At 41.2% G+C, this 16,610-nt stretch overlaps 1 protein-coding gene across 12 annotated transcripts in view; it reads left to right on the top strand.

Moving 5' to 3' along the window:
• pum2 (pumilio RNA-binding family member 2) overlaps positions 1–16,610 on the top strand; it is a 56,151-nt gene that overhangs the window by 27,024 nt on the left and 12,517 nt on the right. For 7 of the 12 annotated variants that reach the window (XM_046297879.1, XM_046297881.1, XM_046297880.1 and 4 more), the window contains exons 17-22: positions 264–398; positions 880–1,017; positions 1,544–1,669; positions 7,904–7,975; positions 13,727–13,848; positions 15,619–15,811. In XM_046297879.1, the coding sequence (XP_046153835.1) occupies positions 264–398; positions 880–1,017; positions 1,544–1,669; positions 7,904–7,975; positions 13,727–13,848; positions 15,619–15,811 (786 nt within the window). The remainder of the gene's footprint in view (positions 1–263; positions 399–879; positions 1,018–1,543; positions 1,670–7,903; positions 7,976–13,726; positions 13,849–15,618; positions 15,812–16,610) is intronic. The other 5 variants (XM_046297885.1, XM_046297883.1, XM_046297884.1 and 2 more) reach the window with 3 other exon arrangements.

The raw sequence follows: 16,610 nt of genomic DNA, 5'->3' as shown, positions 1-16,610 counted from the left end.
TAGAAAATGGTGAAAATAAAGAACCCCTTGAATAAGTAGGTGTCAAATTGACCTACTGTATATTCAGCAAACACTTATCAATAATATATGCCATTTACCAGACTTAAACATGATTTTATAAATCCAAAGTGACTTAATCATGCTTTAATACATTTACATGAATCAAACCCACATTGTGGTGCTGCAAGCACCATGCTCTACCAACTGAGCCAGAGAGAACAGGTCGTCATATTTTTGCATCATCATTGAAATGTTCTCTGCAGTTTGGCAGTTCAGATCAGAAGCTGGCTCTTGCCACCCGAATCCGCGGCCACGTGCTGCCCCTGGCCTTGCAGATGTATGGCTGCCGAGTGATCCAGAAGGCCCTGGAGTCCATATCCTCCGACCAGCAGGTAATTGTAAGTGGATCTTCACTTCTCTTCCAATTATAGACAGAGGTTCTTTTTGGGGGGGGGGGGGGGTGCTTCTAGGAAGAGTCCCAAATGACACTCTATTCCCTATATACGATGCACTACTTTTGACCAGTACTCCATGGGTCCTGGTCAAAAGTTGTGCACTATAAAGGGAATAGGGTGCCTTTTTGAGACATTGCCCTGGTGTTGTTAACTGTGTTTCTTAGTGTGGTGAACACTCCAGTAAGCATGGGGGATGGATACCTATGTAGTATGGTCCTGTTGTCGTCCTCTTTGAATTGCCCTTTACATTGTCTGTCACCCAAAGTCCTCAATCTATTATCAACGAGCCATTAGAAGGTAAATGGATGTGTAAAGACTTGGTCATTCTATTTCCATGGGATTAACATAGATGGGTTGAAAATGTTCAGAGTATCTATGGAGGGAGAGCTGGATGAATTACTCCACTCTCTTTCCCCTTCCTCAGAGTGACATAGTGCGGGAGCTAGACGGCCACGTGCTAAAGTGTGTAAAGGATCAGAACGGAAACCATGTGGTGCAGAAGTGTATCGAGTGTGTCCAGCCCCAGGCCCTGCAGTTCATCATTGATGCCTTCCAGGGCCAGGTGAGAGCCAATTAATTTGGTCATGCAATGGAAAACTGTTTGTAACAGTAAAGGAGAATGTGTTTCTGATAGGAGAATTTCATGTTGACCCTTCCTGTTACGTAGTTTTTTTTTCTATGTTTAGTGCTTAATATACACGACCCAGAAAACATTAACCCAACCTCCAGTCACATTGTGTTCAGCAGGGCACACTGCATCAAAACATTATCAAACTGTGAAACTATAATATATGTTCTCATTGGACCAGTTCCAATAGCTGTACCTGCCCCTTTCTGAATGCTTTTCACCTACTGAAAATGACCCAGACACGCACATATTATTCAGCTTCCCCACAGTATTCGATGTATGGACCATCTGATTTGGGCCCGTTTCAAGTGTTAAAAAATGAATTAAAAATGTACAAACATTTCCTAACGTCCACATATTCCTATTTAATTCATCTTCCTAAATGCTTTACTTATGTCTCACTTATTTAGGCTCAAGGGGGCCTGTAACACATTTTGTTGACGTGTCGTCTCCCCTGCAGGTGTTTGTGCTGTCCACCCACCCTTACGGCTGCAGGGTGATCCAGAGGATCCTGGAGCACTGCACCCAGGAGCAGACCCTGCCCATCCTGGAGGAGCTGCACCAGCACTCTGAGCAGCTTGGCCAGGTAACTGCAGCCAGGCGAGCCGTAGTCTCAACTCCTAACTAGACCCCAGTCGCTCACACATGGCCAATGCTTTGCACGGTTTTTACTGGATCAAAAAGGGGCTTAGGTGGTGGGGTATAGCATGGGCCGTGGCTGTATTTTAGAGGCCCACATCTTGGCCGTTTAAATGTTTTCATATTTAAGCCAATTTCCTGCAATTCTACCTATTTCTCCATGGAGCTGAGAGTTTTAGTTTTAAGCTAGTTACCTGAAATTCTACAAACTTCGTCATCTGGCTGAGCGAGAGAAATCAGGAGAAATCAGCAGTTGCCATGTCCACTTTTGGACGTATAGATTAATGATATGTACCCATTGACTATTAAAGAATATAACTTATAAATGCCTCAAACTTAGTTCAACTGTCATACCCCCCAATCAGAATCCAAAATATTAACTTGTTTTACACCAATGTTTGTAAACGTACACCAGTGGAGGCTGCTGAGGGGAAGACGGCTCATAGTAATGGCTGGAACAGAGTGAATGGAATGGAATCAAACACATGGAAACCATGTTTGTATTTGATACCATTCCGCTTCAGCCATTACCACAAACCCGTCCTCCCAAATTAAGGTGCCACCAACCTCCTTGACATACACGATATAGACCCCATACTCAACAGGCAGAACACTAACCGGACCCAGAACAGGGTCAATACGGACTGCAGGTCCAGAGGGGAGGGAATCTAATGTAAAATCTACTTTTTATTTGGTCGGACTTTGACCCCTGGTATCATATAAACACACAACACATGGAAGAATACATAGAATTGCAGGAAATTAAAACTGCAACATATTTTCTATCTGCCAACGAGGGGTGTGAACAGTTTAGGGTTGCATGGGTTGTGAGGTGGGGGTTTGTTACTACGCTGATAAATGACATTATCTACACGGACTTTCACAAATAGTACTTGAGTACCCCAGCTATATAGCCTCAAAACATGGTTAACTATAATAGTGATATCCTGGATGATCAGTCCTTGCATCCATCATGCAGTCTGAATTTTAGGTTACATTTCTCCAACCCCATCCCTCTGCTTTTTACCAAAATGGGTGGGAAAATTCTTTGTTTCAACTGATGAATGCTGCTTTAAAGCAAATTTCCTACAATTCAATTTGTTTTGCGATTGCTTATGCTGGGTTCTTATGCTATCTGGGTAACTCAAATATAACAATCAGTGGTGGCTTGATGACATTTTAGATTCTCACTGTCTAGTTTCTACTTTGGTCATTGTTAGTTCTCAAATATTGTTATTATAATTTACAGTACTAGTCAAGTTTGGACACTTACTCATTCCAGGGTTTTTCTTTAATTTTACTATTTTCTAGGATAAATGTAAGACATCAGCTATGAAATAAGACATGGAATCATGTGTTAAACAATTCAAAATATATTTGAGATTCTTCAAAGTAGCCAACCTTTGCCTTGACAGCTTTGCACCCTCTTGGCATTCTCTCAACCAGCTTCATGAGGTGGTCACCTGGAATGCATTTCAACTAACTTCTTATGGTTGAGATCCCGTTACCGGGAGCGATATAACAGCCAGTGAAAGTGCAGGGCGCCATATTCAAAAGAACAGAAATCTCATAATTAAAATTCCTCAAACATACATGTATTTTATATTGTTTTCAAGGTAGTCTTGTTGTTAAATCCCACCACAGTTTCCAATTTCAAATAGGATTTACGGGGAAAGCACCACAAACAATTATGTTAGGTCACCAACTCACTAAAATACACAGCCAATTTTACCAGCCAACGAGAGAGAGAAAAAGCACAGAGATAAAATGAATCATAGGACTTCATGTTACACAATACATGCATGTTTTGTTTGAGAAAGTTCATATTTATATCAGAAAATCTGAGTTTAGTGGCGCGTTAGATTCACTAGTTCCAAAAACATCCAGGGATTTTGCATAGCCACATCATTCAACAGAAATACTCATCATAAATGTAGATGATAATACAAGTTCCACACATGGAATTATAGATATACCTCTCCTTAATGCAACCGCTGTGTCAGATTTCAAAACTTTACGGAAAAAGAAACCCATGCAATAATCTGAGACTGCGCTCAGAAGTAAAAACACCACAGCCGCAAAGATTGCGTCAACATTAACAAGAAATTACATGATAAATATTGCCTTTGATGATCTACATCAGAAAGCACTCCAGTAATCCCAGGTCTACAATAAATGTTTGTTTTGTTCGAAAATGTCCTTTTATGTCCAAATATCTTCTTTTGTTAGCGCGTTTGGTATACATATCCAAACGCTAATTCTGGTCAGGGTTATATCGGACAAAAACTTGAAAGTGATATTACCGGTCGAAGTTTGAAATGTTTCTAAGTACAGAATCAATCATTGGGATGTTTTTAACATATAGCTTCAATAAAGTTCCAACCCGAGTACTCCTTGTCTTCGTGAGCAATGGAACACAAGTGACTACCACGAGGAATAAACATGATCAGAAAATGGCTCACTGCCAGACACCTGAATGATTCTGCTATCATTCACTCCCACAACATCATAGAAGTCTCATAATTTATATTGATGGTTGACATCTAGTGGAACCCCTAGGCACTCAATACTGCCCCCTCCCCTAGCCATAAAAAGTTAACAGGTGTGCCTTGTTTGTGGAATTTCTTTCCTCAATGTGTTTGACCCAATTAGTTGTGACACGGTGGGGGTATACAAAGATGGCCCTATTTGGTAAAAGACCAAGTCCATATTATGGCAAGAACAGCTCAAATAAGCAAAGGGAAAGGACAGTCCATAATTACTTTAAGACATTCAGTCAGTCAATATGGAGAATGTCAAGAACTTTGAAAGTTTCTTCAAGTGCAGTCGCAAAAACCACCGCTATGATGAAACTGGCTCTCATGAGGGCCGCCACAGGAAATTGAGTCCCAAAGTTATCTCTGCTGCAGAGGATAAGTTCATTAGATGTACCAGCCCAAATAAATGCTTCAGAGTTCAAGTAACTGACACATCTCAACATCAACATTTCAGATGAGACGGTGTGAATCAGGCCTTCATGGTCGATTTACTGCAAAGAAACCACTACTAAAGGACACCAATAAGAAGAGACTTGCTTGGGGCAAGAAATACAAGCAATGGATATTAGATAGGTGGAAATCTGTCCTTTGGTCTAAGTCCAAATTTGAGATTTGTTTCCAACTGCCGTTTCTTTGTGAGACGCAGAGTAGGTGAACGGATTATCTCAGCATGTGTGGTTCCCACCGTGAAGCATGGCGGTGTGGGGGTGCTTTGCTGGTGACACCGTCAGTGATTTATTTAGATTAAGGCACACTTAACCAGCATGGCTACCACTGTATCCTGCAGTGATACGCCATCCCATCTGGTTTGCGCAATGACCAAACACACCTCCAGTCTAAGTGCAATTTGACCAAGAAGGTGAGTAATGTAGTGCTGCATCAGATGACCTGGCCTCGACCCAATTGAGATGGTTTTGGATGAGTTTGACTGCATAGTGAAGGAAAAGCAGCCAGCAAGTGCTAAGCATATGTGGGAACTCATTCAAGACTATTGGAAATGCATTCCAGGTGAAGCTGATTGAGACGATGTGGGTGCAAAGAGTGTGCAAATCTGTCAAGGCAAAGGGTGTCTACTTTTTGAAGAATCTAAAATATATTTTGATATGTTTTAATACTTTTTGGGTTACTACATGATTCCATATGTGTTATTTCATAGTTTTGATGTCGTCACTATTCTACACGGTGGAAAATAGTAAAAATAAACGCTTGAATGAGTAGGCGTGTCTAAACTTAGGACAGGTATGGTGTGTGTGTGTGTGTGTGTACACTACCGTTTGAATGTTAGAAATATCCATGTTTTATAAAGAAAAGCACATGTATTTTTAAAATAACATCAGTGTGGCCATTAATGTTGTAAATTACTATTGTAGATGTAAACAAGAATAGATTGGCGAGTTTCAGAAGAAAGTTCTTTGTTTCTGGCCATTTTGAGCCTGTAATCGAACCCACAAATGCTGACGCTCTAGATCAGTGGTTCTTAACCTGGGTTCGATCGAACCCCAGGGGTTCGGTGAGTCAGTCTCAGGGGTTCGGCGGAGGTCAAGACACACATCGGACTCATATGATTCGTGTTGACACTCCCCGCTTGGCCATCATTGGCTGCAGGTGATCACGCTACATCGCTTGGCCTATCTGCAGGGAATTTGGTGCGCTAAGTAGTCGAATTGTGACTGTCGTGATGGTACGTCTTGTGATTTCTTTCTTAATATTTTAATCCCTTCATACTTACTATGTCGAGCAAAAAAAGAAAGTGGTCGGACGAATATGTACAATATGGATTCACATGTATAACATAACGTGATGGGAGTCAGCGTCCTAACTGCATGATTTGCAATGCCAAGTTGAGCAATTCTATCTAGCACCAGCAAAACTAAGAGAACACTTCCTTAAGCTGCATGGAGATGGAAATACAAGAACACAACGCTCGCTGAATTCAAGGTGAAGAGAGCCAGATTCGATGAAAAGGCTACTCTGCCTGTTCTCTGCTTTGTACCTATCAACAAACTGATCCTCACAGCATCGTTCGAAGTTGCTTACCTGATTGCAAAGCAGGGCAAACCACACACCATTGGTGAAACACTCATAAAACCAGCTGTGTTGAAGATGGCGAATATCATGCTGGGAAAAGAGGCTGAAGTTAAGTTATCCCAAATTCCTCTTTCAAATGACACCATCAGCGACAGAATAGAGGACATGAGCAAAGACATCTTGGCTCAAGTAGTTGCAGATCTGATTTCAAGCCCGGCAAAATTCAGCCTTCAACTCGACGAGACCACAGACATTTCCAATCTAAGCCAGCTTGCTGTATTCGTGCGCTATGTGAAAGACGACGTGATAAAGGAATATTTTTTTATTTTGTAAGCCTCTTACAACAGCAACTAAGGCAGCTGATGTGAAGAAACTTGTGGATGACTTCTTCAAAGACAACAATCTTTCGTGGGATATGGTTTCTGCAGTTTGTTCTGACGGAGCTCCAGTCATGCTGGGAAGACTGGTTTTGGTGCGCTAGTGAAAGCCGATGCACCACACATCATTGTTACGCATTGTATTCTGCACAGGCATGCGTTGGCAACAAAAACCTTGCCTCCAAAACTGGCGGAAGTATTAAAAATTGTAGTGGAATACATGAACTATGTGCGAACTAGTGCTCTGAGGCACCGCATCTTCAGTGAGCTGTGTAAAGAAATGGGCTCTGAATTCGAGGTACTTCTGTACCATTCTAACGTTCGGTGGTTATCCCGGGGACAGGTGCTGCGTCGTGTTTTTGCCGTGTGTGTAATTAGCCCTGTTTTTGCAAGAGCACCAACATTGTCATGCAGATTGCAGAATGCAGTTCATTCTCATTTTAGCGTACATGGCTGATATCTTCGCAGCTCTCAATCATCTCAATCAAATGATGCAGGGCGGTGGAGTCAACATCATCGAAGCGGAGGAAAACTTGCACCAGTAAAATATATACCTATGTTTTGAATTTGAAAAAATAATATTTTATTTTTCCCAATTAAGAAGGGTTCAGTGAATGCGCATATGAAACTGGTGGGGTTCAGTACCTCCAAGGTTAAGAACCACTGCTCTAGATACTCAACGAGTCTAAAGAAGGCCAGTTTCATTGCTTCTTTAATTAGAACAACAGTTTTCAGCTGTGCTAACCTAATTGCAAAAGGTTTCTGATGATCAATTAGCCTTTAAAATGAGAAACTTTGATTAGCTAACACAACGTGCCATTGGAACACAGGAGTGATGGTTGCTGATAACTGTTTCCAGCTACAAGTCATTTACAACATTAACCATGTCTACACTGTGTTTCTGATCAATTTGATGTGATTTTAATTGACAAAAGTGACTCCAAAATTCTGAATGTGTGTGTGTGCATGTTTTGTTCTTGTGATGTTTTCATTTGTTAATGTTGCTGTTGCAGCTTGTCGTGTTCATTAGGGCACGAATGGGAAGGAAAAAAATGGGCCATTCTCATTGAACAAGTCAGGACAGCCCCTTCCTGTTTCAGTATGTTTTCTTCCCTATGGTGCCTAATGAACATGACCATGCGCAGTGTCCATTTTTATCCTACGGTTAATAATACATGTATTTATGCTGTCAATGACTGATGTTAATTTAACCCCCCGCCCCCCACTTATTCCATCTAGAAATATCAAGGCGTTTCATTGGAGATGACACCCAAAACATATTATACAGTGTCCAGCGATGCACTGTTCAAGGTCAGCAATTCGCCTCCCACGTGGACGTCCTCCTCGTGTCGCCTCCCTCACTCCTCCTCCATATTTCTCTTTCTCAATAACCAGTCTGCTTTAACGCCGTAGAGGCCTTTTACCTTCACTCTCTATCCCTCTTTTCAGACCGCCTCCCTCCTCCTAAACTCAGAGCACGCCTCTTCCTTCTTCCGCTGCCTCCCTCCCTCCTTTTTCTTGTTCCTTTGTTTAGAATAAATATTTATGTCCTGTCACGTAGAGGATTCGCAGCATCCCGCTTCTCCGCTCTGTTTTGGATAATCCCTCTGGTCACAGACACCTCCTGATTCTAAGTCTTTTTTTTTCCCCACCTCTCTCCTGCCTGCTTATTCTGATTTTAATTATCAATACTTGCTAGAAAGACTCTCCTAGGCAATCTTTTTTTTGCCACAATTTGGACCCCCAACATTGACATATCGTCCCATATGTTTTGAATTTACTGTGGTTTCTTGGATTTTAGGGTTAAAGTCAATCAGACAATGTTGAGCAATGAAGCAAAATGGTTGGGAAAAGTTTGTAAATCAAATCATGTAATTTGCTTCAAATCAAATAAGTGGGAGGGGGACAGCTGTAGTATAATAAGGCATGCTACTAATTTCAGGTGGTCAAATGTTGTTGAGTCACTTTTGATATATGGTCAGGTGAGTTGGTTCGTTTTCCTGAAAAGCTTTAAGTATTTTAAGTTATTTTTCCCTTAACCACACCCATAACTGTCTTATCACCTATCCCTGAAGGGGCAAATATGCTGCTGGTTCCACATGGACCTGAATAGGCCTGTGTCTAATGCAAATCAAAAGAGTCTTTCTTGTCGTTTGACCTTCAGCGATCTGCGGTGACTGCAGTGATATTTAATAGTTTTATGACATTTCAATGGTGCTTTTCATAAGATTCTCAAAGCTTGTCAAAAACAGAAAAGCAATTCATCATGAGTAGCCTAGCTGTAGTTGGGTCAACCAATAGAGGCCAAGTCTGAGTGCATCCTCCCAAAGATGGAGGGGGACAGTTCGTCTTGATCAGAGGAAGATGGTCAGGTAGAGAGGATGGATGAAGAGTCTGGTGAGGATTGTGTTGAGGTCTACTCGGGAAACCAGCCTGGAGTTGTGTAGTTACTGGACTTCTCCTCCTTCACAATGTGTAACACCCACTTGGGTGACGTCTCAGCAGCTCTGGACCCCAGAAGCTCACTACACACAGTTCAGAGTAGTAGCCAGTCATCCTCACGATGAGCCCCCTGCCTCCATACTGCATTCCTTTTACTGCATCTCCCATTCCTCTTAAGCTTCAGGTGACTCTTCAATTGAATGGTTCAAAGGTCAGGAACTAGCAGGCAGAGGAAACATTACATTTACATTTAAGTCATTTAGCAGACGCTCTTATCTAGAGCGACAAAGCTGGTACCGTGTCCAGATGCATCATTCAAACAAAAACAATTAGCTAGCCAAGCCAGAAAGTGTTGACCTGCCAGTCAATCTGCACATTCTGGCAAACAAAAACCAGAAATCCTTATAATAAATAAAATGGCTGATAAAAAAACATACAATTTAACACTGACCAGTAATTAAATGTGGACACCTGCTAGTATGAAGTAAAAGGGTCTGAATACTTATGTAAATACGTTTTTTTATTACATTTTTTGTTTAATTTAACCTTTCTATTTAACCAGGCAAGTCTGTCAAGAACATTCTTATTTACAATGATGGCCTAGGAACAGTGGGTTAACTCATGTTCAGGGGCATAATGACAGATTTTTACTTGGTCAGCTTGGTATTCGATCTAGCAACCTTTCGGTCACTGGTCCAACACTCTAAACACTAGGCTACCTGCCGCACCATATAAATGTCCAAGCATTTCTAAAAACTGTGTTCGCTTTGTCATTATGGGGTATTGTGTTTAGATCGAGTACCTTTTTTGTATTTAATCCATTTTAGAATAAAGCTTTAATGTAACAATGTGGAAAAGGTCTGAATACTTTCCGCATGCACTGTATGTGACCCATCACCTGGATTCGGTCCAATGTAGCAAAATTTGATTGATTGTACTTTAAAATAAATGTATATATATTGATAATAGTAGACTTAGCGCTAGAAATGGTATCATACACTACAGTCGAGGAAAAATTGGGAAGTAATTCTGCTTTGAAATTTGATACATTTGTGACTCCACTTTTAAGAAAGATGGCCCTTGAATGTTTTGGTACATCTACTGAACCTCTGTGTACACCCATTCAGCATCCTTCACGCCCTCATAAGCTTTAGCCCCACCCATCTCTTTAAGGATTCACATGAGGCCATGTGCCAAACAGAGTTGAGTAGTGTAATAAAAACCCAAAGATTTCATGACTAAAAGTAGTAGTCTACAATAAGGAAACTCCAGATCATTTATTTTTATCTGACTTTGGTGCAGGTCATGTTCTTCCCATTACCTCATTAGTCTCTGGGAAACACACCCCATATCAAGGTTTATTTGTCACATGTACTGGATACAGAAGGTTACTAGCATAGTAGCAATATCAAAAAACAGAGTCCAGATGCAAATATTTTATAATTATTAAGATGTTGCTTAACCTACACACGTTTTAAATTGTACACATGTTAATTAAATAATGGCCATACACACCTGTAACTTGATGGGTCTAGCTACAATGAACAGGCATAATCCCAACTCCCTACCAGTAAATATTTTCATAGCTGTAGTATGACTCTGCAAGTAGCTGAAGCAGGCCAACTAAACTCAGCTAAAAAAAATCCCTTTTTCAGGACCCTGTCTTTACAAATTATCTTTGAAAGGGTATAAACACTGTTTCCCATGCTTGTTCAATGAACCATAAACAATTAATGAACATGCACCTGTGAAACGGTCATTAACGGCGTTTCAGCCGTAACAAGTTAACGGGATCGATTTGACAACAGCCAGTGAAAGTGCAGGGCGCCAAATTCAAACAGAAATCTCATAATTAAAATTCCTCAAACATACAAGTATTTTACACCATTTTAAAGATCAACTTGTTAATCCCACCACAGTGTCAGATTTCAAAAAGGCTTTACAGCGAAAGCACACCAAACGATTGTTAGGTCACCGCCTAGTCACAGAAAAACACAGCCATTTTTCCAGCCAAAGAGAGGAGTCGCAAAAAGCAGAAATGGAAAAAATTCATCACTAACCTTTGATCTTCATCAGATAACACTCCTAGGACTTCATGTTCATGTTACACAATACATGTATGTTTAAATAAAGTTCATATTTATATCCCAAAAATCTCAGTTTACATTGGCGCGTTATGTTCAGTAGTTCCAAAACATCCAGTGATTTTGCAGAGCCACATCAATTTACAGAAATACTCATAATAAACATTGATAGAAGATACAACTGTTATGCATGGAATTTTAGATCCACTTCTCCTTAATGCAACTGCTGTGTCAGGTTTAAAAAATAAAATAAAAAAAACTTTACAGAAAAAGCACACCATGCAATAATCTGAGTACAGCGCTCAGACAAAACAACCCAGACAGATACCTGCCATGTTGTGGAGTCAACATAGCATTATAAATATTCATTTACCTTTGATCTTCATCAGGATGCACTACCAGGAATCCCAGTTCCACAAATGTTTGTTTTGTTTGATAAAGTCCATAATTTATGTCCAAAATCCTCCTTTTTGTTTGCGTGTTTGGTATAAAAAAAAATCCAAACTCACGAGGTACGGGCAAGTCCAGGTGAAAGTTCAGAGAAAAGTCATATTACAGTTCGTAGAAACATGTCAAACGATGTGTAGAATCAATCTTTAGGATTTTTTAAAAACATAAATCTTCAATAATGTTCCAACCGCAGAATTCCCTTGTCTGTAGAAATGCAATGGAACGCAGCTAAGTCACGTGAGCGCGTGTGATCAGTTCATGGCACTGCCAGACCCCTGACTCAATCAGCTCTCATTCCCCCCTCCTTCACAGTAGAAGCCTCAAACAAAGCTCTATAAAGACTGTTGACATCTAGTGGAAGCTGTAGGAAGTGCAATTTGACCCCATAGACACTGTATATTGGATAGGTAAAGACTTGACCTATAAACCTCAGATTTCCCACTCCCTGGTTGGATTTTTTTCTCAGGTTTTTACTCAGACATCATTCAAACAGTTGTAGTTTTCTATCCAAATCTACTAATTATATGCCTATCTTAGCTTCTGGGCCTGAGTAGCAGACAGTTTACTCTGGGCATTCTTTTCATCCAAGTTACTCAATACTGCCCCCCAGCCATAAGAAGTTAAGACACTAACAGCTTACAGCAGGTAGGAAATTAAGGTGACTGTTAGGCCTCTTTAGTCTCCTAAATTTGCATTTCTACTGACTCTGAAAAACACAAAGAAAGATGCCCAGGGTCCCTGCTCATCTGCATGAATGTGCCTTAGGTATGCTGCAAGGAGGCATGAGGACTGCAGATGTGGCCAGGGTAATAAATTGCAATATCCATACTGTGAGACGCCTAAGACAGAGCTACAGGGAGATGGGATGGACAGCTGATCGTCCTCACAATGGTAGAGCACGTATAACACCTGCACAGGATCGGTATATCCGAACGTCACACCTGCGGGACAGGTACAGGATGGCAACACTTGCCAGAGTTACACCAGGAACGCACAATCCCTCCATCGGTGCTCAGACTGTCCACAATAGGCTGAGGCTGGACTCAGGGCTTATAGGCCTGTTGTAAGGCAGGTCCTCATCAGATGTCCCCGGCAACAACGTTGCCTATGGGCACAAACCCACCATCGCTGGTCCAGACGGGACTGGCAAAAAGTGTTCTTCACTGGCGCGTTGCTGTTTTGTCTCACCAGGGGTGATGGTCGGATTCACGTTTATTGTTGACGGTTGTAGCTACATCTTGTAGGGCCAGCATTGTCAAGTCACTCCGGTTCACACCGTGTGTGTGTGTGTGTGTGTGTGTGTGTGTGTGTGTGTGTGTGTGTGTGTGTGTGTGTGTGTGTGTGTGTGTGTGTGTGTGTGTGTGTGTGTGTGTGTGCGCGATAAATAGCCCATCACAACTTCCAACTGATCTGTTGATGGCGCCTGCTAAGTTCAGGCCATCAATGTTGAGAAAAGTAGCAACATTTTTGCTGTTCTCGATGGCTAACATTATATCTTTCAAAAACCCTGCGATAGAAAGGACTGTCCACATGCTGAGCAGCTCACCTTAGACAGAAGCATGCTATATGGCAGACTTATCCAAATTCATCTTCTGTCATGTCCAGCCCATCCATTATCTCAGCCAATTATAGCTAGTGGGAAGGTTTTTGTATTTTTCCATGGCTAAACCAACTTTGCTTGTAGTTAAAGAAAATATTAGTATTTATCGATGGAATACAAGTTTGTATTAAGGTACATGAGGGTTCACATGCATTTGGTAAGTATAAAACATCATCTAATGCGTATCCTTTGAAGTAATGACGTGCGACATAGGCCCAGCTTCCTGAGACTGGTCACATATTTACAGGAGCTCTCGGCTTAGGTTGCTACTAAGGTTCCTTGGTCACTAAATAATTAGGGTTATTGCTACTATGGGGTGTCATTTATAGATGTCGGTGTCAAAGGAAAATCTCTCGACTATCTGAACATTATTGAATCCGTAGTGCGTGTTATCTAAATGATATTACAAGAAATGTACTATTTTCCTTTTGGTGTGAAAGGGAAATGTGATCCCACACTGTCTTTTGCTTCCATCGCCCCCTGCAGGATCAGTACGGCAACTACGTCATCCAGCACGTCCTGGAGCACGGCAGACCCGAAGACAAGAGCAAGATCGTGGCAGAGGTCCGCGGGAAGGTGCTCCTCCTGAGCCAGCACAAATTTGCGAGGTATGGCAACACAAATCCACCCCTTTTTTTTTAATCTTCTTTTTTTTTATTTTTGCTGGTGAGAGTGAGACATGTGAAGACGTGCTTTCCTGTTATACGATGAAGCCCACCTCCAATTTTAAAGTGACCCTAGCCTCCACTGAGTGAGACGAATTACGTTCATGGGCGGGTTTCCAATGAAGATTTTCCCCGGACTTTCAATGGAGATGCTCCATTGAGTTAAGCCGGGCGGACATTACAAGTGTTTTTTTGCCCGATCTACGGGCTTCCGATCAACTCCCGGCGCATTTTTATAGAATCAGAGCAAACCCGACGTAAAACTTAATGACACAACCCATAAAGTGTAGCACCTACCCGATTTTGCGGTTGATGGCTGGATCCGGGCTTCCTGATGATTTTCAAACATATTGAATATATTCGGCCATTATTGCCAAGTGTGAGCAGTGCTCAGACCAGATGCGAGCATGTCTCACCGTCAGCCAATCAGCTACTCAGAACTAATATAAAGATTCTGGCCGATGCTATAAGGTCAGATGTTAGCCGACTAGGTATAAGCATTTTTTTCCCCCCCCATGTCCAACATATAACCTAAACAGCAATAAGGTAAAGCTGTGCCGTGTTCGTACGCCACTGACAGAATAAGGGAATATGCAAAGTGTTATGTATGTGGCTATATGAGAAGTGTATGACAAGGCTAACGTGCAATGTGTTATGTTGATTGTCTTTTGTGTACAGCAGTACTGTGTCTAAGACAATTTTCCCCATGGAGACATTGAAGTTCATCCTATCTCAAGTTAATCTCTCACTCACAAAAAAAGATGGGCTAGGTTACAAGTCGCCTTTAAACCTGTTCTTACCTCAAACTTTTTCAGCAAAATCGTTAATCCATATTGTCCCCTTTTCCAGTACCATTCACGTGCCCAAATTTGCGGCTTTCTTGCTTTTGTATTTGGCTTTTTCTGAGCAACACAATCAGTAATGTAGTGCTAGATTTTTAAGGACAGAACTGCATTTTATTTCAAATGTATTGTCATTTTTCAATTAAAGTTGTTACCAAAATGTAAAATATTGAACTATATAATTTTATAATATACATTGCCTGCAATGTATCACCAAAATATAATAACGGCCTATTCCTACACATGGCTCAAATACATTATTCTATTTTTAAAATCCTCAAACACCAAATTAGGCCGACCTTTATAAAAAATTATATACTGTCAATCATGAATGATAATTCTTCACATTTAACAGGTGCAGCGTCCATGCTGCAACTGCATGCTGACTATTTGATCCCAATCAGTTTCATGGGAATTTGCATTTCTATCTTCTTCTTGAATGATGGAGGCCAAAATTTTGCTTAGCGCCCCCAAAAGGCTAGGGCTGGCTCTGACTGCATGGGTCGGTATACACTCATCTCAGCCAATCATGGCTAGCGGGAAGGTTACTGGCTTTTTCCGTGGCTACACCAACTAGTCTCGTAATTTAACAATTTTATTCATATGTACAGATGGCATACACGTTTGTTATTAAGGCACATGAAAGTTCACATTCCAGAAGGCATTTTGGCTAACAAATCCATTTTGGTAAAAAAAAAAAAAATGGTTCAAATGGCTTTCCTGTGAAGTAGTGATGCGCGACATACACCTAGTTTCCTGAAAATAGTCACGTTCCAGCCTTTAGCTTTTTAATTAAGGACTAGGCTGACTTTGTGTTCAGGACACCGCCCCGTATAGTTTGTTTTTAACTGAGCCCACGTCTCTCCCTAAGTAACGTGGTGGAGAAGTGTGTGATCCACTCATCCCGTGCCGAGCGGGCCCTGCTGATTGACGAGGTGTGCTGCCAGAAGGACGGCCCCCACAGCGCCCTCTACACAATGATGAAGGATCAGTACGCCAACTACGTGGTGCAGAGGATGATCGACATGGCCGAGCCCGCCCAGCGCAAAATCATCATGCACAAGGTGGGTTGACATATACCATCTAGTGATTTCACTGTAAACATTTTGCTACATTAACAGCTATTTCTCATTGGAGAAGTTCAGGTTAGTCCCTCCCTGTTTCGGGCCTGTTTGGTTCCTTGTGAGTACATCCCACGTTTCCCATTGTTTGTTAATTCAGATCAGTTTAATTTAGGCCAGGTTCATGTATTGCCATAAAGCCAAAGGTTGGTGGTACTTTTGGTACAGTATTTGTAGTTATCCAAATTCTAATTGTTACCCATGGCAGTCTCCTTTCCATGTGGTGTGAAAAGTATTTTACACTGAACAAAAATATAAACGCAACATGCAATGATTTTACTGAGTTACAGTTCATATAAGGAAACCAGTCAATTGAAGTAAATTCATTAGGCTTTAATCTATGGATTTTACATGACTGGGAATAGAGATGTACAGTTGAAGTAGGAAGATTGCATACACTTAGGTTGGTGTTATTAAAACTCGTTTTTCGACCACTCCACAAATTTCTTGTTTAACAAACTATAGTTTTGGCAACTCGGTGAGGACATCTACTTTGTGCATGACACAAATAATTTTTCCAACAATTGTTTACAGATTATTTAACTTATAATTCACTGTATCACAATTCCAGTGGGTTAGAAGTTTACAAACACTAAGTTGACTGTGCCTTTAAACGGCTTGGAAAATTCCAGAAAATGTCATAGCCTATCAGAAGTTTCTAAATTGATGTCAATTGGCAGTGTACCTGTGGATGTATTTCAATGCCTACCTTCAAACTCAGTGCCTTTTTGTCTGACATCTT

Source organism: Oncorhynchus gorbuscha, linkage group LG14, assembly GCF_021184085.1.
Source record: "Oncorhynchus gorbuscha isolate QuinsamMale2020 ecotype Even-year linkage group LG14, OgorEven_v1.0, whole genome shotgun sequence".
Classification (NCBI taxonomy): domain Eukaryota; kingdom Metazoa; phylum Chordata; class Actinopteri; order Salmoniformes; family Salmonidae; genus Oncorhynchus; species Oncorhynchus gorbuscha.
Note: the sequence above shows the minus strand (reverse complement) of the source record. Positions and strands in the feature narration are given on the sequence as shown.